We start from the raw sequence: 20,300 nt of genomic DNA, 5'->3' as shown, positions 1-20,300 counted from the left end.
TTCTTGCTGCAGTCGGAGGTCGTAAAGCAAAACGGACGCGGTTGTCGTTTCTACCCAGAACGGCGACATTGTGGCACAACGTGGCCACTCACACACACTTGCACTCGCTACTGCACATTTCTTACTGGCGTACTTAATCCTACGTTACGTTAGAGTTCTCTTTAGTCGCGACGAAAGCGGAAGCTTCTGTCTATATAGCACTTTACAGCGAGTGTACTCTTTCGAAGCAACGCTGGCTGTACCTTCCGGGAGAACTCAAAAATTCCGGAACCGCCTACGCAAACGTCTCGGAGGAAGCAAACACCTCCCCCACCACCTCCTTCCCCCACCCTGTCATCTACAAACAATCAGTGCACGTTCACGGCCATCGTCAGTGTCAGCCCTGCGCGGGAGTGCGTGTGCCGCCTCGTGGAACTTCCCCTCCCGCGCACCACGCCAGGCGACGTCCCTCGCAAGAGCCGGCGAGCCGAGGCCATGTCTCCACTACCTGCAAGCTTTCGAACCACAGACCGACCGAACCGAGGGGCAACAAAGGCTCCCCTCGGCGTCTCTCTTCAGGGTCCCCCCTCCCCCGCCAGGTCTCCCTCCCAAACACCATCACGGAGCGGAGCAGGCGGCTTGCGAGGAGGAGGAGGCCAGCGGGAGAAGACTCCTCGCTCGCCCCCTACCTGCCATGGCTCGCCGGCCCTCTGCTGGTGCGGTGGTAGTGGCGGCGTGCACCTGTCTCCCCGCGGCCAAGATGGCGCCGTCAGGTGTCGCTCGGCGCGGCGTTCGGCGTGCGGGGAAGAAGAACGCGCGGCCCTCCTCGGTTGGGGGCGAGGAGGCGCGCCCCTTCCACCTGCGCCGCAGCCGCCGACACACCGGCGGTGCACCAGCCGGCATCGGCGGCAGGCCAGGCGTAACGGCCGCATGGCTTGCTGACGGCGCGCGCGAAGCGCCGAGAGCCCGCCAAACAGGTTGGCAGCCATGGCGGACGAGCAGGAGACTGGTTTTTCGGGTTTAGCCGGTAGCCCTGAACCGACGAGCGAGGACCGGGTCGGCCCGCCAGCACCACCGACACCGTCAGCCGCCGCTCGCGGGGCCCACAGGTGGGTTGCTGCCCGTGCTCTCTGAATGTATGGCCACCGGGGCCTTTTTTTTGTTCCCCAAGTGCGTGTTCCTTGTGCCTTCGTGCGGTTATGGTGGTGTCGCCTCCACGTACGCCATCCTTGCCACGATCTGACGCGCGCCGCCGCTAGCAGAAAAGAAAGGCCACGGGGCTGTGCTTCGGTCCCGCGTGCGCCGTGTCCCGCATCGTCTTCGGCGGCCCTTCTGCTTCTGGGAGGACGACGTCGTGGTACACACGTCCGGCATCGATCGACGGAGGGCCCTCGGACCAAGACGACGTCGCCCGCCGAAGCCGCGTTCCTGTCTCTGGGATTATGACACGTCGTCGTCGCGCCTTCGCCCCGTGGCGATGGCGACGTTTCTTTTTCGCTTTGTTCTGCCACTTCTGATGACGTGGACGCGCGCGCGTTCTCGTTCGTGACCCGGGCCGTGGACGCGGAGGCGTCCAGACGTGTACGCGATTGTGCAGCACGCTTTGCGAACGCGTCGTCGTCTGCGAAGCGGGCTCCGGGGCGCCATTTCGTTCCAGAAGTCGGCGCGTCGTCTGCAAGGGAGAGAAACGCAAAAAGAAAGGAAAGGCCTCGCTCCGGCACACCGAGCAAGGTGGTTCGTGTCGTTCGCTTCGTGGAAGTCGAGGCGTAGGCACAGAGATCGCATCTGTTCTTTTTTTTCTTTCGAACCTTGGGAGAAACGCAACCGCCTTCGCCGTGCCGAGCGTTCTCCGCCAGCCCTTGTGTGCAAATCGCGATACCGGAGCTAGGCCGCGCGCCGTAATGTGCATGCAGACGCCGGAGTGCTCCGTAGCAGACGATACGATCTGGTTCGGCCTAACGACCTGCTTAGCGCGTGCGGATTGCGATTGGCTGGAGGAGCCTGGTCGATACAGCGGTTGCATATCGGGAGCGAGCAACGGGCGCCCGCATCGCGCTCGTAACAGCTGTTGTGTAGTTTCCGTGGTTTCGATGTCGATTGGCGTTAAAATTTGTGGTGTGTTGTGCGAAATGGTCGTTGTAGAACAACGAGATGTGCTCGCTTCATCACAATATATTTTTTTGTTTGTTTGTTTTGCATATGTTTACAGTTTGATGTAACGCGTCTTCTGGTCGCTTTAACGTCCAGTGTTCTGTTTCCGTATATGTCCACAGTGCACCTTCTGTTGCTCTTCACCTTTGCAAAACCGTGGCCGCGTTCAGTCGCAGAACGTTTCAACCTTACTGCCCCCAACCACGCTTTCTGCGCGTGTATATCTAAACATCGCGAACTTTCACAGTAGAGATAGGTAACACGCAATTTCAAAATCGAATGACGCACCAGATTCGTTGTAGGAAACTTCATCTGCTTTGTCTTCTAACCCTAACGGTACAGAACCCTCAAATCTAGTGTCCCGGGAGCTGTCTAGCTCTGATCTCGCTTCTCAGGTGACGTGTGGCAGCGTTCTCAAGTATCAGCGTTCACAAAGGAACAAAGCAGACGACGGTGGAGAGCGAGAGGACATAGCCGAAACGTCGCATCGCAGCCGTTTTGCGCGAACGAGTATTCGTAGGAGTAGCGATGGCGCTAGTAGTGATGGTAGTTCTTGAGAAGCAGGGAAATGGTGCGGTAACTTTCTCCGTAGATACACTTCTGTCACCGCGGAGAGCGGAAGGACACTGCCGAAACGTCACGTCACACCCCTCTTGGACGAACATGTGTGGAGTAGTAACAAGTATTATTTGTAATTACGTGTAATCGTTTCTCATAGAGAGAGCCGCGGTAACTGCCACACTGGTATGCACTTCTGCCATCGCCGAGAGCGAAAACTCGTAGCCGAAACGTCGCAGCCTTTGTGCACGAACCAGGCGTCCGGCATGTATACTTCGCAGTCACACGCTCTACGCGATTTCGGTGCCAACCGCGTGCGACAGGCACGGCAACCAAAGAAAGATTCCGCGTACGAGACGGGCGAGTCTGTCTGAAAGCCTACACTGCTAGCGCGTGGAGTGTTCTCGTCAGAGACAGACAGACGGACAGGAGCAGACGACGTTTACTCGCGGGGGAGGGAGTCCGGCGTGATGGGGGAGGCGAAAGAGGTGGGGGGCTTTGTGTACCCGGATAGCTCGGTTCGTCGAACCTATTGTGTATAGGTACGAGGAACGCGTTTGCGCTTGACCAGCTCCTACCTTTTGTGCACGAGAAGTGGCCGTACACGCGCACTTCTAGCGGAGGTGACGACGACTCTCTGCCTATACTCCTGCCGCAACGCGCGCCCTCTTCTTTTCCCCTACGCACACCACGCCGACAATAGACAGGCGTGATGGGGCCGTTAAAAAAGAAAAAATAAAGGGTGTAAACTGTTTACTCAGAAGACTCGACAAAAGCCCGTCCCACTCCGTACACACAGAGACTCCTCTCTCTCTCTCAATCTACCTGTCGGAACGATCGACGTCTTCACGGCAGCCACCTTTAATCGATTCTCGCTTCTAAATCTTTGTTTTGTTTGCGCGCTGTTCGTTATATGCGAACGTCTATTCCTTCGAGTTCCCTCCGTTGGTCGAGGCGACAGCCGGATGTTGCTTTCATCAAAGGCGCCGGAACGCGCGGGGTGTCCTTCCTTCCCCTATGACTAGGCACCCGCGATCATCATTGCAGTCAGGCGTTGACGCTGGGCCGCAGGTGAAGCGTTTTTTCCTCCGGCGACGCGACCGCTGTCCTCGAAATACGTGCGACCGGCTAATAATCGTCAGGAAGTGCATAAAGAAGCCAGTAAAGGAAACACACACACAGAAAAAAACGCCGAAAACGGCAGGCTTTTCGGACCAGGTGGGTCCCCGGAGCGTCGTCTGCTGCAGCGGCGTCGTTTCTGTGTTTATTTCTGCGAGCTGCTCACGCACCTTGCGCTAGCCTGTCGTCACTTACGCATTTAACGAGCGCGATTGAGAGGACGTAAATAACAAACAGAAAAGAAAAAAAAAAGCCCGTGGTGTTTTCAGTGTTCCGCATCGATTGTTCCAAGCACGCGTTGCGGCGACATTATATGGAAGCGTCACGCAATGTTGTTTATGCGCTGGCAGAAGTAACCTTTTCTCGCGCCGTCTTGGCTACGTTCTTTCTTTTTTTTTTCTATCTCTCTCTTTCCGCCGCTGTCCTTTTATTTATGCGTACGCACTTCTCTGCATTCGGCACTCTGCCTTCTTGATTCGACGTCTCTCCCGACCGAGCGGTGACGTTCTCGAGGCGCGAGGGTTCGGGAAAGATGGCGGCGCGCGGGCGGGATGACGTCAGCGCCGAGAGCAGACGACGCTTACTGCACGCGCCGAAATTGGCCTCACGTCTCCCCCCGTTTTCCTTCGCGTTTCTTTGCTCTCTCTCTCTAGCTCTCCTCCTTGCGTTGACTCCGTCTCGCGAAGCGAAGAACGTATATATTCACGAGTGATTCGGTCATCCGGTAAACCCGCGTCCTCTACAGGTGTGCCAAGAAAGGAGGAAAGGTTAATAATAAACCATGAGAACGTGACAGGCAGGCAGACGCCGCTCGGTGGTCACTGTCTGAAAACACAAACAGAAGTGCCTCTGACCGAAGTCGTTCTCGTCGTCTGCTACTCGCGCCACTGACATTCTTTCTTTCTCTTTTTCTCATCGCACGCTAGCGAGCCGGTGGAGAAATGTAACTGGGAAAACCTTAGTTTCGTCACGGATTTTTTAAGCTTCGTAGTTATGCCGCTATCGATTTGCCGAACGATTCGCGAACGGTGACGCTCCAAGACGCTGTGTAACCCTAAAGCATGCCCGAAGGCAAAAGATTCGTACGCTTTGTTTCAGCTCTAACTATGCCTGCTATCGCAATACGTCTTCTCGAGTTATTGGGTTGTTCAACGAAATTGATTCCCCAGATGTCAAACGCATTACCGAAATGTAGAGACCTGACGTACGAAAATGCGGACTATGGCCAGCTCTGAATTGCGTCCCCGTGCAATCTTACTTTCGTGACTTCTGGCGACTTTCGAATATACAATCTCTCGCGGCGTCTGTATTTCGCAGACGGCATAAAATCGAGCTTGCTTCTGGACGACGTTTAGACGTCGTCTGCTATGGTTGTCATGTGTCTTCCTTATATACGCGCATGTCGGCACACTTGACCGGTCACGTTCTGTGAGCTCATCAGACAAAGACACTGGCGGAAAGGAAGTCTCCACGGCGCTCGCGGGATAATTGGACAGCGTGCCAAATCGCCTTACAATCGACACTGTCCCGACCCGTTCGTCGGCGTAAACATTCATGCGTCTGCTAAAAATGAACACGCGACAACCGGATGTCTCGAGATAAACATCTTACTTCTGCACAATGTAAAAACCAAAGCTACTCAAACGTTGGACACCACAAGGCTTTCGTCGAGCAAAAACAAAAACACCACGCGACCTAGAGCCAGGAGAATGACACATGGTAACTGTGAGCATTAATAGTTCTGCTTGCAATTACGAAGAACGCCGGGGAAATACTATGTTCGGGCAGCAAACCATGCGGGAACGGATTTCACAAAACAACAGCGATAATTGCTACAGCGGAAACGGCCAAACTTCTCACCGAAGCAACCACAAGAATATATACACTCGGTGTTGCCAAACAAAGTATAATTTTGTATACGTCGTTATAAATTTCGGTTTCCACTTCGCTCTGAGCCAAGCCAAGAAAACAGACGAGCGTGCAGACGACGTTAGATCGCGAAGCAGACGACGGTGTTCGTGAAGAAAAAGAAATTAAAGAACACCTGCCGCTGGTGCGTCGTCGTCTGTTCGTTGGTTGCTGCCGTGGCGCCGAGGAGAGGCCATGCGTGCATGCATGCAGGCGGCGGCGTCCGGCCAAGATGGCGACCGTGGAGAGGGCGCTGTTCAAAATGGCGTCAACCTCCTTCCCGGCACCTGGAATTACCTGGCCGCCGGCGGGAGGCGGCGCGCGTTCGAGGCGCCACGTCGTAACAAAAAGAAAATTAGAAACAAAAAAAAACGAACAAAGAAAAAAACAGAGAGAGAAAGAACGAATGACGCCGTTCGGCGCTGGATGCGAGGAGGCGCTGGCAACAGCGCCCGCTGCCGGGGGCGGCATTACCGCCGACGAGATTCCGCGACGGTGAGCCGAGCTGCGATACCACGCCGCGTGTACATTAGAAAACGCGCGCTGTGAAATGCGCCCACTGAAACGTTGTTTGGGTTCGACTCCTGATTTTCGCGTGAAGTTAACAGTTGCGATCGCCTTCAGTTCCTCACAATATAGCCTTGGCGAGAAATTTGGCGCCACCATTTATGCCAATTTCGTTAAATATAATTTCGTTTCGCATATAATTCATAGTTGCTTTGAATCGTTCAAGTAATTGTCTTTATACATGTTTTAATTGCACTTCTCTATCTTGTCTTAGAACTCAGTTACAGACTATTCTCTCACACACGATTTTATCTTTTCCAGTTTTTTTTACTTCATTCCTGTATTTAATATTCTCCGTATATTTCCCTACAAGCACTTGAATCTTTCCCCATAGCGTTTACACGTCATACTTTATGACCACCATCGCCATTATAATCATTGGCTTCTCTTGAAGGCGGCATAGATTCCAGAACATCTAGCACGGATGCCCGAATAAAGCTTTCCTGGAAGGAAACCTTCATAACAAGTCTTTGTTCTCCCTTATATATCAGACATTGCATTTGGGCTCACATACATAATAAAACAAAGAAACCAATAAAATGGCACCACATACGACTGACACCGACGCACAAATATATAGCTACATTACCTTCTCGTCATCTCTTTAACATTGCCAACACGCCTGCCGTACTTCACTGACTGCATTTTAGTTTGGGCTGATTGTGCATGAATACAAATTCTCATATAGTCATAATGTAAAAAAAGAAGAAAACTGCAACATGAACTTCGCTTTAGTAGAAGTTGAGTCGTTTTGACAGACGAAACATTGATGGCCAAAAGCGTCAACACGCCGTTGCGCAGCCAGAGAGTCCAAAGGCGTTCACCACCACTTCGCAGAAATCCAGTCTGCAATAGCACTGCAGGCACTCAATTACTGAAACAATGAGATTGGCCAATTGCTAAAGCGTATCGTCTTATTTTGCTCGAATTTCTATATCTCGCACACTTATAAAATAGTTGACCCCCTTATGCGACAGCGCCCAAATCATTAACCAACCGCGGCTGCTTCTCCATTGTTTGCGGTAAGCACGAAATATCGGCCAGTCGCCCATTTTGGCCGCGTGCCGCGTGCATTAATGCCAACGCCATGACCAATAACAACAACGAATGTGGCGGTTGTTAGAATACCACTATACTATACTACACGCAGGAAGTAGTTGCGCGATATGTTGCACCACTGAACGAGCCACGCACGCTGCAAACTTCCGTCGCCCTCGAAAGAACGCCACGAGGGGGAGCTCAGAACCACCCCGATTCCGAGAAACCCGACCGATTGCCGCTGGTCCAGTTATGAGCGTTTCGCAAACGAGTCGGCGCGGTTTGCTCTGAATTTGTAAGATATGCAGAGAAGAAAGACAGAACTACAGCTAAAGGCGCACGCTGGGTAATTCCGTACGCATGCGCACTCATTAAAACGCTGCGTCGTTGCGAAAAGTGCAGGCAGTGGAGCGAGTGATCAATTGAAATATGCACAGAATTCTGTATAACAGCATCCGAGTTTCGAAACCGTTTATAACGTTTTTTTTAGCTTTGTACGCCCTTCGGCGATTCAGACGCAGTCTGAGCAGTGCTCGGCATATTTTTCTCTTCTTTACTTCACGACCTCGTCCGCGCATACATGCAATTTATGTTCGTTGCAACTCTTTTTTTTTTTCTTGTATACGCGCATCCATGCTTTATTTTCTGTTCTCCAATAGTTCTCTTTTGTTGTTTTTTATTCAAGCGTTACCTCACGTTTGTTTCAAACGTATAGCGAAATTCCCAGAGAGGTAGTTTATAGTCTGTAATACGCTCGCTAATGTTATTGCTCTAGACGCTGGAATTTTATTAGGTAACCGAATGTCTAGCACGTGCAGATCGTCTGCAACGATTAGCAGACGACCCTGTGAACGGCGCGTATTCGGCACAGACGAACACAACGCGCTCGAACGTGCTAATTCACCTTATTGCCCAAGATGGCTAGTTGCTCGGCGCGCATGTCTGTTCGTTGCCTCAGCCACACTCGTGCGCAATTGCCTGAACACCTTTTTTTAATATATATTCACCTCACTCATCTGCTGCCTCCTTGTGCAAGAAATGTAACAATTGGCTTTTTGCATCCATCGATTGGTTCATTTTCTTTTCGATGGCTAATTTTCCTTATTAAAGCAAACGGAACATGTATACAGTATTCTTGCTTTCAACTACAAGACTTTATATATATATGCATACAGAATATGAAGTCTGCACTAACGATCGTCTGTCTAATGGCTATCGTCTGGTTCCTGTTCTGACCAGCAGAAGGTTCGGTAGCACCATAAATGCTTTCCCATTCGTTGGCTGAAGCTGGCAATTTATTTCTTGCACATAATTATACTCTAATCCTTAAAAAATGCACCAGCTCGCGAAATCGTCTGCTTAGGTCGGTAGCTTGGGCCACAGTGAGGCGAGTTAGCCAAGATAGAAGGTGGGACAGTAGCAGACGACACGCAGACGACTTCAAGCGTTTCGTCTGGACATATGCACGCAAATGGCAGGCGTGTCGCAAGAAAAGGAAAAAAAAAGGAAAGAAATGCGGAATGCATCGGAGCTACAGCGAACAAGAAGGGGAAAGAAATAATAACGAGGGGACATGCGTCTATTTCGCTCCATCGAGTATACAAACAGTAATTCGCCGCCTCGTTCGCCGCAAACATTTTTTTTCTCTCTCCCCCTCTCCGGAAGAAAATTACTTCCTTCATCAGGACGACCGTGCGGCAAAACACACAACTACGGAACACTGGCAAGGGCCTGCACATACGGAAAGCCGCGTGGACGTCGTCATCGTCGCCGAAGGATAATTGGCTGCAAACACCGCGGAAAGGGGGGAGGGTGGGAGAGAAGGCGCACGAAAGGTCAGCGTCTGCTCGACGCTTCCCTCCTCCCTCTACGGGGAGAGAGGGACAAGCCACGTGGACTTGGTGACGTAGGCAATGGTCTCCCGCCGCGTCGCGGCGGCAACAGGTCACCGGCTTTTTTGGCCGAGCGGAAAAATTATCCGCGCGCGCGCAAGCTTTGTTGATGATGGAGTGCCCATGAAAAAAAATCAAAAGAAAATAAAATAAGAGAGAGAGAGAAAGAAAAGAAAAGTGCGTCTTTCGCCTTGCTTTGTGGCTCGTCGAGATGTGTTTACTGAGAAAGGAAGAAATGTTAAATTGTTCTGCTCTCTTTTCTTTTCCTTTCTTTCTTTGTTTTATTATTTTTTTTTTGAACGTCTCAAGCCTCCGTAGTGCTCTGGGCATGTTCGTTACTATTATTCGTGCTGTTCGCACACTTGATACCCCGTTCACGGGAGCACTTGTGTATTGCCTCGGAATTACCGGAGGAAAGAAAAAAGGATAATAAAACATGATTTGTTGTTCAGTGGTCGCAGAACCTACGATTATACGCTCGACGCGAACGCGGTTAATATCCGGTTTCATGCACGGAATTATAGCAATAAAGTGTTTCTTCCAATGCTTTCTTGTTTGTTGGTTGTTTCCTCTGCAGCTCTTTTTCCCTCTCTTGTTTACTTTTCCTGATTTTCCAAATCCTTGAATTTCATTGTTTTTCTAACGAGCGTCAATTAACGATCATGAGGAACAGCGGAGGTCTCACATCCATCTGTGAGCTGCATATTTTTTTAAGTAAACAACCTTAATATACTAGATTAAAGCATATCGCTAAATATCCATATGGTCTTAAGTTCTTCGGCCGCACCGTTTAAATACCGCGGGAAGCCGATGACTGACGAGGCACAAATAGAACACTGTTTAAAAAAAAAAGCAAGAAAAGGTAAAAATACAGCGCAGGAAACACGAGAAAAAAATAATATGGGGTTTTACGCGGCAAAACCACTTTCCGATTATTGAGGCACGCCGTAGTGGAGGACTCCGGAAATTTCGACCACCTTGGGTTCTTTAACGTGCACCTAAATCTAAGCACACGGGTGTTTTCGCATTTCGCCCCCCCATCGAAATGCGGCCGCCGCGGCCGGGATTCGATCCCGCGACCTCGTGCACAGCAGCCTAACACCATAGCCACAGGAAACACGCGAGAGAAAGCAGCATGCCTTGAACACGCCATATCGCGCCGCCTCAAACATGTGCATGCATGCCTTGTGTGCGCCTGATAACACTGCACACGGTCTTTACACACGGTTTATATGCGTCTCGCATGTACCGACCAATCAATGCTGTTATCTTCGCATTAGCGCACAGACACAAACATATATACAACTTTCGTGCGTTTTTGAGCCGCTAGTCATTAGACGTAAGAAGTATACGGTACGTATAACGAAAACGTTTAATTCGATGTCCCGCTTCTTACAAAACACACACACACACAAACACACACACACACACACAAACACACACACACACACACACACACACACACACATATATATATATATATATATATATATATATATATATATATATATATATATATATATATATATATATATATATATATATATATATATATATATATATATACGCGCGCACACCGACAAGGTGGTTATATGCGCTTCGAGAGACGTCACCCGGTCAGGCGGAGAGCTGCAATGCAAAGCCGCTGCTGCTGCTGACGCTGCACGCCTATGCTATATGCACAGTCCGGCGGCAGACATAAATAGCATGCAGCGTGTGCATAATAACGCGGGCACGTGCTCGTCACGACGCGCGTGCAGCACGCCCGGACGGCGAATATATTTAGCCCGGTCCGAGAGAGGGAGGGGGAGGGGGGGCTGGGCAGCGTTTAGCGCTCGGCCTCAATAAGGCCTGTGGCGTCTCGGGGACTGTATAGGCGAATGAGACGTGTGCACACGAAGTATGCGCTGCGACCTATCTATCTATCTATCTATCTATCTATCTATCTATCTATCTATCTATCTATCTATCTATCTATCTATCTATCTATCTATCTATCTATCTATCTATCTATCTATCTATCTATCTATCTATCTATCTATCTATCTATCTATCTATCTATCTATCTATCTATCTATCTATCTATCTATCTATCTATCTATCTATCTATCTATCTATCTATCTATCTATCTAATAATAATAGTTGGGATTTTACGTGCCAAAACCACTTTCTGATTATGAGGCACGCCGTAGTGGAGGACTCCGGAAATTTTTGACCACCTGGGGTTCTTTAACGTGCACCTAAATCTAAGCACACGGGTGTTTTCGCATTTCGCCCCCATCGAAATGCGGCCGCCGTGGCCGGGATTCGATCCCGCGACCTCGTGCTCAGCAGCCCAACACCATAGCCACTGAGCAACCACGGCGGCTTATCTATCTATCTATCTATCTATCTATCTATCTATCTATCTATCTATCTATCTATCTATCTATCTATCTATCTATCTATCTATCTATCTATCTATCTATCTATCTATCTATCTATCTATCTATCTATCTATCTATCTATCTATCTATCTATCTATCTATCTATCTCTCTCTCTCTCTCTCTCTCACTCACACACACACACACACACACACACACACATATATATATATATAAAGTACCATGCAGTGTTCTGGAACATGCAACCCCTCGGCTATTCACGCGATGGATGAATAACCAAAGCTGCTGCTGAGACGCAATTGAGGATTTTCACCGATTATAGAGTCGACACTGCATACTATAATATGGCCGGTCAAGAACGACTGCCGCTGAAAGAACGCGGTAACCGAGGAACTACTTAAAACTTGAAAGACCAGCGGTCGAATTCCTGGAGCTGCGCAAATCTACGAAAATCACTTTGAGTGTCCATCGGGTCCCATGGGCAAAAAAAAGAAAAAAAGAAAAAAAAACGCCATGCGGTGATCGGTCGTTGCAGCCACATATATATGCGACACGATAACCAAGGCGACACGACGGAACTGTAGCCGTTTGATGCACCGCGAACGAAATCGCGATCGTGTCGACTCTTTAACAGAGGTCGCTAGCTGCTGACTTTAGGTTGTGGTCACTGAACAAACAATTACAATTAAGTTAGTAACCAAGGGGTCGTATTCCCAAGCTGACCTTTTGTACCTGTGTGCCGTTTCCATTGGCCGATCGCCCTGTGGTTAGTAATATGTACAGTATCCCGATTGGTAAGGCATCTTCTCCAGAACACATTTACAGTAGGCAGATTTGCGTGGATTCGGGTCCAGATCGGTTGCTATTGCTTAAACCACGACACACAATGGCATTTCAGCCCATACCCCCCCCCCCCCCAAAAAAAAAAGAAATCTGATACGACGCATATCCAATAAATTAGCAAATGAGAAGTCATATAAACCTAATGGGCTCCTGGAGATTATTAGATATATGCCATTACTGCGTCATACGATTTTAATTTGTTATACTTGTTTTAATGGGGAAGCTGCTACATAAGCCAGTTGCGAACCGGATGTCATGTAGAGTCTTATCAGAGTACGCAACGTATCGTTAAAGCTGCAGACATTTGCATTTATTGTGCATCTACACATTACAAGTTGCACGCAACACTTAATTTGTGTCGAAGTAACCGTCACCCTCGTCACAATGCAAAAGTTCAAAACGTCCAAGGCCCTGCAAATTCAACTTTAATGTCACCCTGTGCACGTTCCTTCGAAAGTGGGAACACAAATAAGACTTATACGGTGACAAGATCATGGATACACCGCGAACCTGATTTTCTTGGAGTAAGTCCCGCAACATGAATAAACTATATAGTTGCACACGCCAGTTTTATCGTTTGCGACCGATAGGTGTCGCTGCTCCGGCAGGAAGGAAGTTCCGCTTGTAAGCTACACTGTCGATAAGAGTTAACTGAAACATCAATGCATTTCACTACAGACTTTGAAGGGGGTATATATATATATCTATAGTTATCGAGAATGGAGCTGAACAAGATATGTATCTGCAAAGCGGATATCAATTCATTACCGCGTGGCTCCAATTCCATAACCACAATCGGGTAATCTGCAATGAAGTGAGAGATTGAAGAATGATTTAGTAAGGTGAATCATTAATGAGGTCGTTAGTTAAGGCTCGTTAAATAGCAAACTTTATCTGCCGCAACTTCTAGCACAAGTCAGCTTACGAGCACTCGGGCCTATACACCCCGAAAAATGCACTACTTATGCGTTGACAAATTTGAGTGTGCAGTGAGCTCACCCTCCTCATCTTTTCCCTTCTCCTCGCCCACTTTCTTCTTCTTCTTTTTTTTTGCGCTACCACGGATTCGCTGCTGGTACAAGTAATGTCTGCCTCCTCAAGTGTGATAGAATCGGTGAAAAGGGGACACAATCGCGCTAGACTGTCACGGGAGATTGTTGGTAACTCTGTTTTCGCTAATATAAAAAAAAAGTTGCCTCAAACGGCTAGTTACGCTGCTAATCGTTGGCTTAAGCGCGGACTTGATCATATCCTTCGCTCTCCAACTTATAAATCAACTCGTTTTCAAAACCGAACTGAAGTAAGGCGCCCCCCCCCCCTCCACCATGTGGCGTGAATACTCCAGTGCACGCATTTCCCCGTTCTTTTCTCTTTTCCTCTTTCCGTACCACGTGAGCAAGGAAAGAAAGGTCCGCCTTTAGTTCTCTCATGTATTTTTTTCCCTTTTTTATTTATTTTTTACCCGAAGGCATCGTTTCTCTTCCGGAAACAACTTTGCCCCGAAGGAAAAAGGTGGAATTCTCCGCTCTACGCGTGCTCTCTTTATGCGGCAGTAAAAACATAAATATGCGAAGCGTTCGGCTCACGATAAGCTTCTATAGGCCGGCTGGAAACCATTATAGCTGTATCGCGTGAAATAACCAAGAACGCAATTTGGAAACGGCCGCACTGACAAAGTGCGCGCCATCTATAGGTAAGAAAGGCTGCATGACCATTCGTGCAGCACCTCACCCTAAAGGCTGGGTTTGTACTGGGCGAGCCAGTCGAATGTGTACTTTGTTGCGAAACACTCCGAAAAATCGTGAAAAACCGCGCGGGCGGACAGCACTGTTTCGAAATTGGTGCATTGATGTTCTCTTTCTTTTTTTTTCCTTTTTTTTGTGATCTCGTCGGTCTTTCATGGAATTTCCGGGGAAGGAAGTCGTCTTCTGCCCACGTATGGATACTTGCAACGTGACGGCGCTTTCAACTAATTTTTCTTGCTCCCCTCATCATAATAAAACGTTGTTTTAATAATATTTTCGCTACCAATTGCATGCAAGCGCGGCATTGTATTAGCAGCGGCTGAGATATAATTTTCATGCAGCACACATTGGAACGCTACCCAAGCAGCACACCAGCATCGGTCCAACCATGGCCCAATGCTGGCAGAAATTGGTACCAATGTTTGACCAATGTTGGCATATTGGCAAAGTGCAACCCAATCCAATGCTGGCCCAGCGTTAAAGCCAAGATTGGACCAATGTTATGCCAATGCAGCAGCCATCGTAGGACCAGCGTTAAAGCCACGATTGGGCCAATGTTATGCCAATGCAGCAGCCATCGTGCTGCCAGCGTAGGACCAGCGTTAAAGCCAAGATTGGACCAATGTTATGCCAATGCAGCAGCCATCGTAGGACCAGCGTTAAAGCCAAGATTGGGCCGATGTTACGCCAATGCAGCAGCCATCGTGCTGCCAGCGTAGTACCAGTGTTGAGCCATATGGTTGCCATTCTTAATGCCAGCTTTGAGCCAATGCCCTTTGCATGACGAATATTCTAGATATGTTGGCTTTAGAGCACGCACATATTCTAACCGCAAACATTTTGCTAGCGGCATTTTTTGTAGCAATTGTCCCCTTTCCGTCTTCCTCAATAGTAGCTAGGAAAGCTCGACAAAAAGATGTCAAGAAGCAGAAGTCATATATGATTGCAAATAATAATAAAAGAATACTGATATTGACGTTTATGACAGTTTATTTGCGAATAAATTTTCACAAACAGGCATTTTTCGTGGACCTAGATGGGTGACGCTCGGTTATCTTCAAACAGTTTATTTACAGGCACTGCCCTCAGGATAGGAATTGGGCAAGGTGCCGAGGACGGTGGGCTGGCCAGGGGTTTCAGGGCAGGGAGCTGACGTCGGTAGGCAGGTTTGTCAGTGCTTGGATGACAGCGGGCTTATCAGGCCCCCGAGGACCACGATAACGCGGTGGTTTCGTTGATATTGCTACCATATCCCATAGCGACTTCACCATTACTTGGAGGCAATGTTTGCACTGTAAAATGAAAAGAAACATTGTCATAGATGTTGGTATGAGGAATGTATGTGGGAGAGTTTTCATTTGAAAAATCGCCATACTGCCACAATATTATAAGTCTGAGCAGAGAGTTCGAAGGGGTGAATCAAGAAACTTTCTTGCAAGAGATTTGTCAGGTAACACTTCTTGATATTTCGACATATATGGCATACCTTGTACAAGGTCTAACGTAATATTTAGAACAGACATAAAATGCGCAGGATCCGTCCGCTTTGTTTACAGCTCACACCTAGTCAGCGTAACACTTTAAAATTAAAAATTGCAGCAAAACCTGCTGCAGCACAAAAAGCCTAGTTTCAGACTGTAGACACAATGCGGCCTTTGTGCGAAATTTTTCATGTGGAAACCGAGAAGTTCCGTCAAGAAACACTAGTAAAAGAAGCATTTATTATACGAAAAGAAAGAAATACTGTCAGCTGGAAATGATGCTTGACCTATACCAGTGAGAAGAAGCGCGGTTCCTCGGTATCACTAGCAGGATCAGGCCGCACGCGTTGTTTGATAAAATCATAGTCCTGGAATTTGGGTGAAATTCACAGAGATTTACACGTGGTTCTACTCCAGGCACTATTCAAAGACTGCAAATAAAAAGAGCTATTTAATTACAGGCACTCTACATTAGCCAGGCCTGCTTCAGTAATATATATACCGCGTGATATTGCTTGGGTGATATAGCTTGGGTGATATTGCTTCTGATAAAACTTATAACATGCGCAAAACAAATGCACTCACCATTGTATGATCCATGCTTCTTTGTATCCGAGTTCATCCCACATCGAAGACGGTGGCCACGAGCGCCGACTTTTTTTCTAATTGTTGTTTCGCCTATAATAATTCTAACACTCACAAAAATTCGTGGCCATATTGCTGCGTATTTCAATATGTAGGCGTCTCAGTAGGAATGACGAGCGCAAGCGAGCATTTTTCACGAGAGGAGTGTGCTGGCAAGAACGGACGGCAAGCACTCAGGCGGTGTTGCACCCAGTCGGCGTGCTAGCGACGCATAGAAGGAAAGAGCGAAAGGAAACGGTGAACGAAGAATGCGGCGTAAACGCCACTTTCCGCCGCTGAACCTAGCCCGACCGGGTTTTGGGGTGGCAGCGATGGAGGGCGACAAGGAGGACAATAGTGACCCCGCGGCATTCCCCCATCCTTCCGAGAGCACCCAATTCGACACAGCAGCTTATGGCTGTCTGAACGCTTGACTGATAGCATTGACCAGGCTCACCTGGGTGCGTGGGGGAGAGGTAATGGGGGGCTGAAGGACGGAAAGCTAGGCCGAAAAAAAAATCCGGAATGCGCCGTGCCTACTAAAGGCAATGCAAGAGGTTGTTGACACGCAAATGCCAAAACGTGCAATTAATTTCTTTTCTGTCAGGGGCATTCATACAAGGAGCTTACTACACATGCATGAACAAACAAATATATTAGAATAGGAGCATGATGTCGCCGCAACATGCCATGCATGCTAAACAAACAAACAATAGTTTCACTAATGCATATGCGCTCATTCTCGATGCAATATAAAACGGTTCCATCAGCTCTGAGGCACTGTAATTCTCGATTCTCCTCAGAATCTTGACCCACTAAAGCCGCGGAGCGTACATGCAAAAAACACAATGCGCAGGCAAATTCGCAATACCGTTGCTTCTTATGTTAAGCTCAAGTTCTTATTCACGATCAATAAAGCAGCAGCTAAATTTATGCGACTTCCCCTGCTTGCTACGTGGTACACTGGCTTTTCTCTTTAGGGGACACATTTCGGTAAAGGAGAAGTGCAATAATGGCGGTGTACCATTCATGGAGTTGACATGGGAGAACATATTTTTGGTTCCTGCGCAGTGTGCCTGTGATCAGTGAGTTAGTTTTCAAAACACGTTGTTCAATCTCAGCAAGTCGTAGAGCACTAAAAGCCGACAAGGCGAAAATTAGCTTATTACGGGCCAATGTCCTCCAAAGAAATCCAACTAGTAACCCATATTGGCAAATCCATACGAAAGTCGGTCCAATAATTCCCGCCTTGTTGAACGGCAGTGCCAATATTGTTTACTGACTGTGTAAAGTGGGCCAACATTGGATCTCTATCAGAATGGCACAGCCAATATTGTTTACTGACTGTGTAAAGTGGGCCAACATTGGATCTCTATCAGAATGGCACAGCCAATATTGTTTACTGACTGTGTAATGTGGGCCAACGTTGGATCTCTATCAGAATGGCACAGCCAATATTGACACCACGCTGTTAACCTTAGGCCAACATTGGGCCAAGAACCAGAATGGCACTGCCAATATTGGAACCACGCTGTTAATCTTAGGCCGTCATTGGGCCAAGAAGTGCCAATATGTTTCCAACGTTGGCCCAACCTGACGTGCCACCTGGGTAATTGCCCCTGCAGCTCTTTACGTCCGATTTCAAAGATTACGTGCCCGCTAGCTAACTGCTTTACGAAAAAAAAAAGTTCGAGCACTTTTACGGCTAAAGTTTGGCAGATGTGACGTAATAAACGATCTTATTTCTTGAACTTATGTAGAAGCAATTCATTAAAGCGCCGTAAATATGCGCATACCCCACGTATAATCAAGCTTTAAAAGCTTAGTAATACAGCCAGACCAGCAGCGGAAGCAAAACGCTTCAAAACTGACGTAAGCAAAAAACGGGGTCGAACCACGGCAAGTTCCCGATAGCATCAGTATCATGATGTCACCGAGCCTCTGTAAATCACTACAACCATCCACGAACCAATATTCAAAACATATACGCCATAACGCAAGAAACAAAGTTGTACAGTCTACAGCTTACAAACATCATCGGAGGTGTGCAGGTAGCCGTGAAATGAAGTTGACGTGAAATGAAGTTCATAAAAGTTGACCTGCAACCGACGCAGCAGGAAGCCACAGAGGAGAAACACCATATACGGATTCCCCCTTCAGAGAGGAAAGCATCCAAGTTCAAGAAACGCTCTTTTTAAACCACACTAATACGCAGGGGAACGAAGGAAATCTATTCCGGCGAACCTTTCAACGCCATTGCGCGCAACCATTCGCAGAGCCGCCGAGCCATTCACAGCAGACGGCTTGCGCAACGAATCAGCGAACTCACCAACCCGATAATGACACGTCGCAGCGCGGTCTGGTCTGATTCGACGCGTTAATCAGAGCAGCTGCAACCTGAGCGACCAATGGGGTGCGCGCGCCCGGGGTTTGCGCCCCGCTGAGCTTTCATTGGACGAGCGCCATCCGACCAAAAGCCATTTGTATCACGGAGCGAAACCCCAGCGGGGAGGGCGGTGCTCTCGCAAGTTGGAGCTCGCGTTTCACGTGGTGCGACGGCAACTGCTGTTCGCGCATCCGCAGGCGTCACAGCCGGCGCTTGACGAATGGCGCCGCGTCTGGTAACCGCGGTGTCGGGTGTCCTGCAAGCAGACGGCGTGCAGACGATAGAGCAGACGCCGGCCGCCACCAGGCGTCGTCTGCTTTGTGTGGCCGCTCGCGCTCCGGTGAGGCCGCGGTCTGGCTAGTAACGTGCAGTGTGTGTAGGAGTTGACTTTTGCAGTGCGACGGAATTAAGAGCGCGGCTCTGAGCCCCGCATTCGCTTCTTATGTTGTTTCTTTTTTTTTTGCCGGCTTCTTCTTTCGTTTCTATTCGTATTTTTTCCAACACACCCCTTTCCCCGTTCATTGCTGTTGAGGTGTCTTGTGAGAGACAGTTACGGCACTGCACTTTTCCGTTCTCTATATAGTCACTTCACACACACACGCCGCCAGGCGTCGTCTGCGTTGTGGGGCCGCTCGCGTTTCAGTGAGGCCGCGGTCTGGCTAATAATGTGCAATGTGTGTGAAAGTCTGAGTTGGCACCGATTCTGGGCCAATTTTGAGTGCTTGTGCGGGTCTGTCTTCCGTACCGAACTTCGTGGCTATCATATCGAGCTAGTTGTGTTGTTGATAGGGCCGACGTGGTCATGCCGGGTTCTTCGAGTCTCTTCAACTTTTGGAGAAAGGAGCGCGTCTTTTGAATGAGCACAATGGCGTGCAGTTAGCAGTAATTTTGAGTTACCGCGAGTACCTAATTGGGGGAGTTTATTATGCGTCGTTTAACGGCATAAATTGTAGCTGAAAATTTCAGGTCATTTTATGAACTTGTTTCTATGACTATGTTCTTGCCTGTGAAGTTTTAAAAAAGTAAAAATAAATGACGTCACAGGCTGCTTGCGCGTCTGGATTGCAGTGCGTATTTGTGTGATTGTCTGTTTGTGTTTGGTTGGCTGGTTGTTTGTTTTCGCGATACCTCGCAGATATATGGTTGCCTGATCCTTTCTTTCTTAGGCAGTCTGCAGACTTCACGATATGTATTTAGCGATGTATCCGTCAGTGAACTTCGGTGTGCTGGTACAGAAGTGGTGAGTTCATTCCTTGTATTGTTTTAAATGAACCATTCGGTATTGTATTCGATACTTTGCTTCCTTAACTCAACTCGCCACTTGTCTTCGGTCAAAGTGACGTGAACCCGTGCCCCAAAACTGGGCATTTTGTCTTTGTCCAATAGGCGGTGCAGAGAAGAAAAAAAAACGTGGCAGTTATGACGCACTTCCGGTGGTTGCTATCGCTTCCGGCACCTGCAGTACGCAAATAAGGACGGCCTTCGAAATCAGCCTTTGTTATACTTAGAGGGAGCCGTCGCTGGAGCTTTATAGCTCTTATTTTACAAACACGATTGCATGGTCTGCGTAGTCGCGTCGAAAGACTGCAAGGGGTCCCACTAGAGGGCACCAGTTGCCCGCAA

At 48.5% G+C, this 20,300-nt stretch overlaps 1 protein-coding gene across 4 annotated transcripts in view; it reads left to right on the top strand.

Moving 5' to 3' along the window:
- The first annotated feature begins 732 nt into the window (after window positions 1–732).
- grh (grainy head) overlaps window positions 733–20,300 on the top strand; it is a 154,801-nt gene continuing 135,233 nt past the window's right edge. For 2 of the 4 annotated variants that reach the window (XM_070540355.1, XM_070540356.1), the window contains exon 1: window positions 733–1,088. In XM_070540355.1, coding sequence (XP_070396456.1) covers window positions 967–1,088 — 122 coding nt within the window. In that variant the 5' untranslated portion in view covers window positions 733–966. The remainder of the gene's footprint in view (window positions 1,089–20,300) is intronic. The other 2 variants (XM_070540353.1, XM_070540354.1) reach the window with 2 other exon arrangements.

This window comes from Dermacentor albipictus, chromosome 6, assembly GCF_038994185.2.
Source record: "Dermacentor albipictus isolate Rhodes 1998 colony chromosome 6, USDA_Dalb.pri_finalv2, whole genome shotgun sequence".
NCBI classification, from domain to species: domain Eukaryota; kingdom Metazoa; phylum Arthropoda; class Arachnida; order Ixodida; family Ixodidae; genus Dermacentor; species Dermacentor albipictus.
The sequence above is the reverse complement of the archived record's forward strand: the minus strand, read 5'-3'. Positions and strand labels throughout refer to the sequence as shown.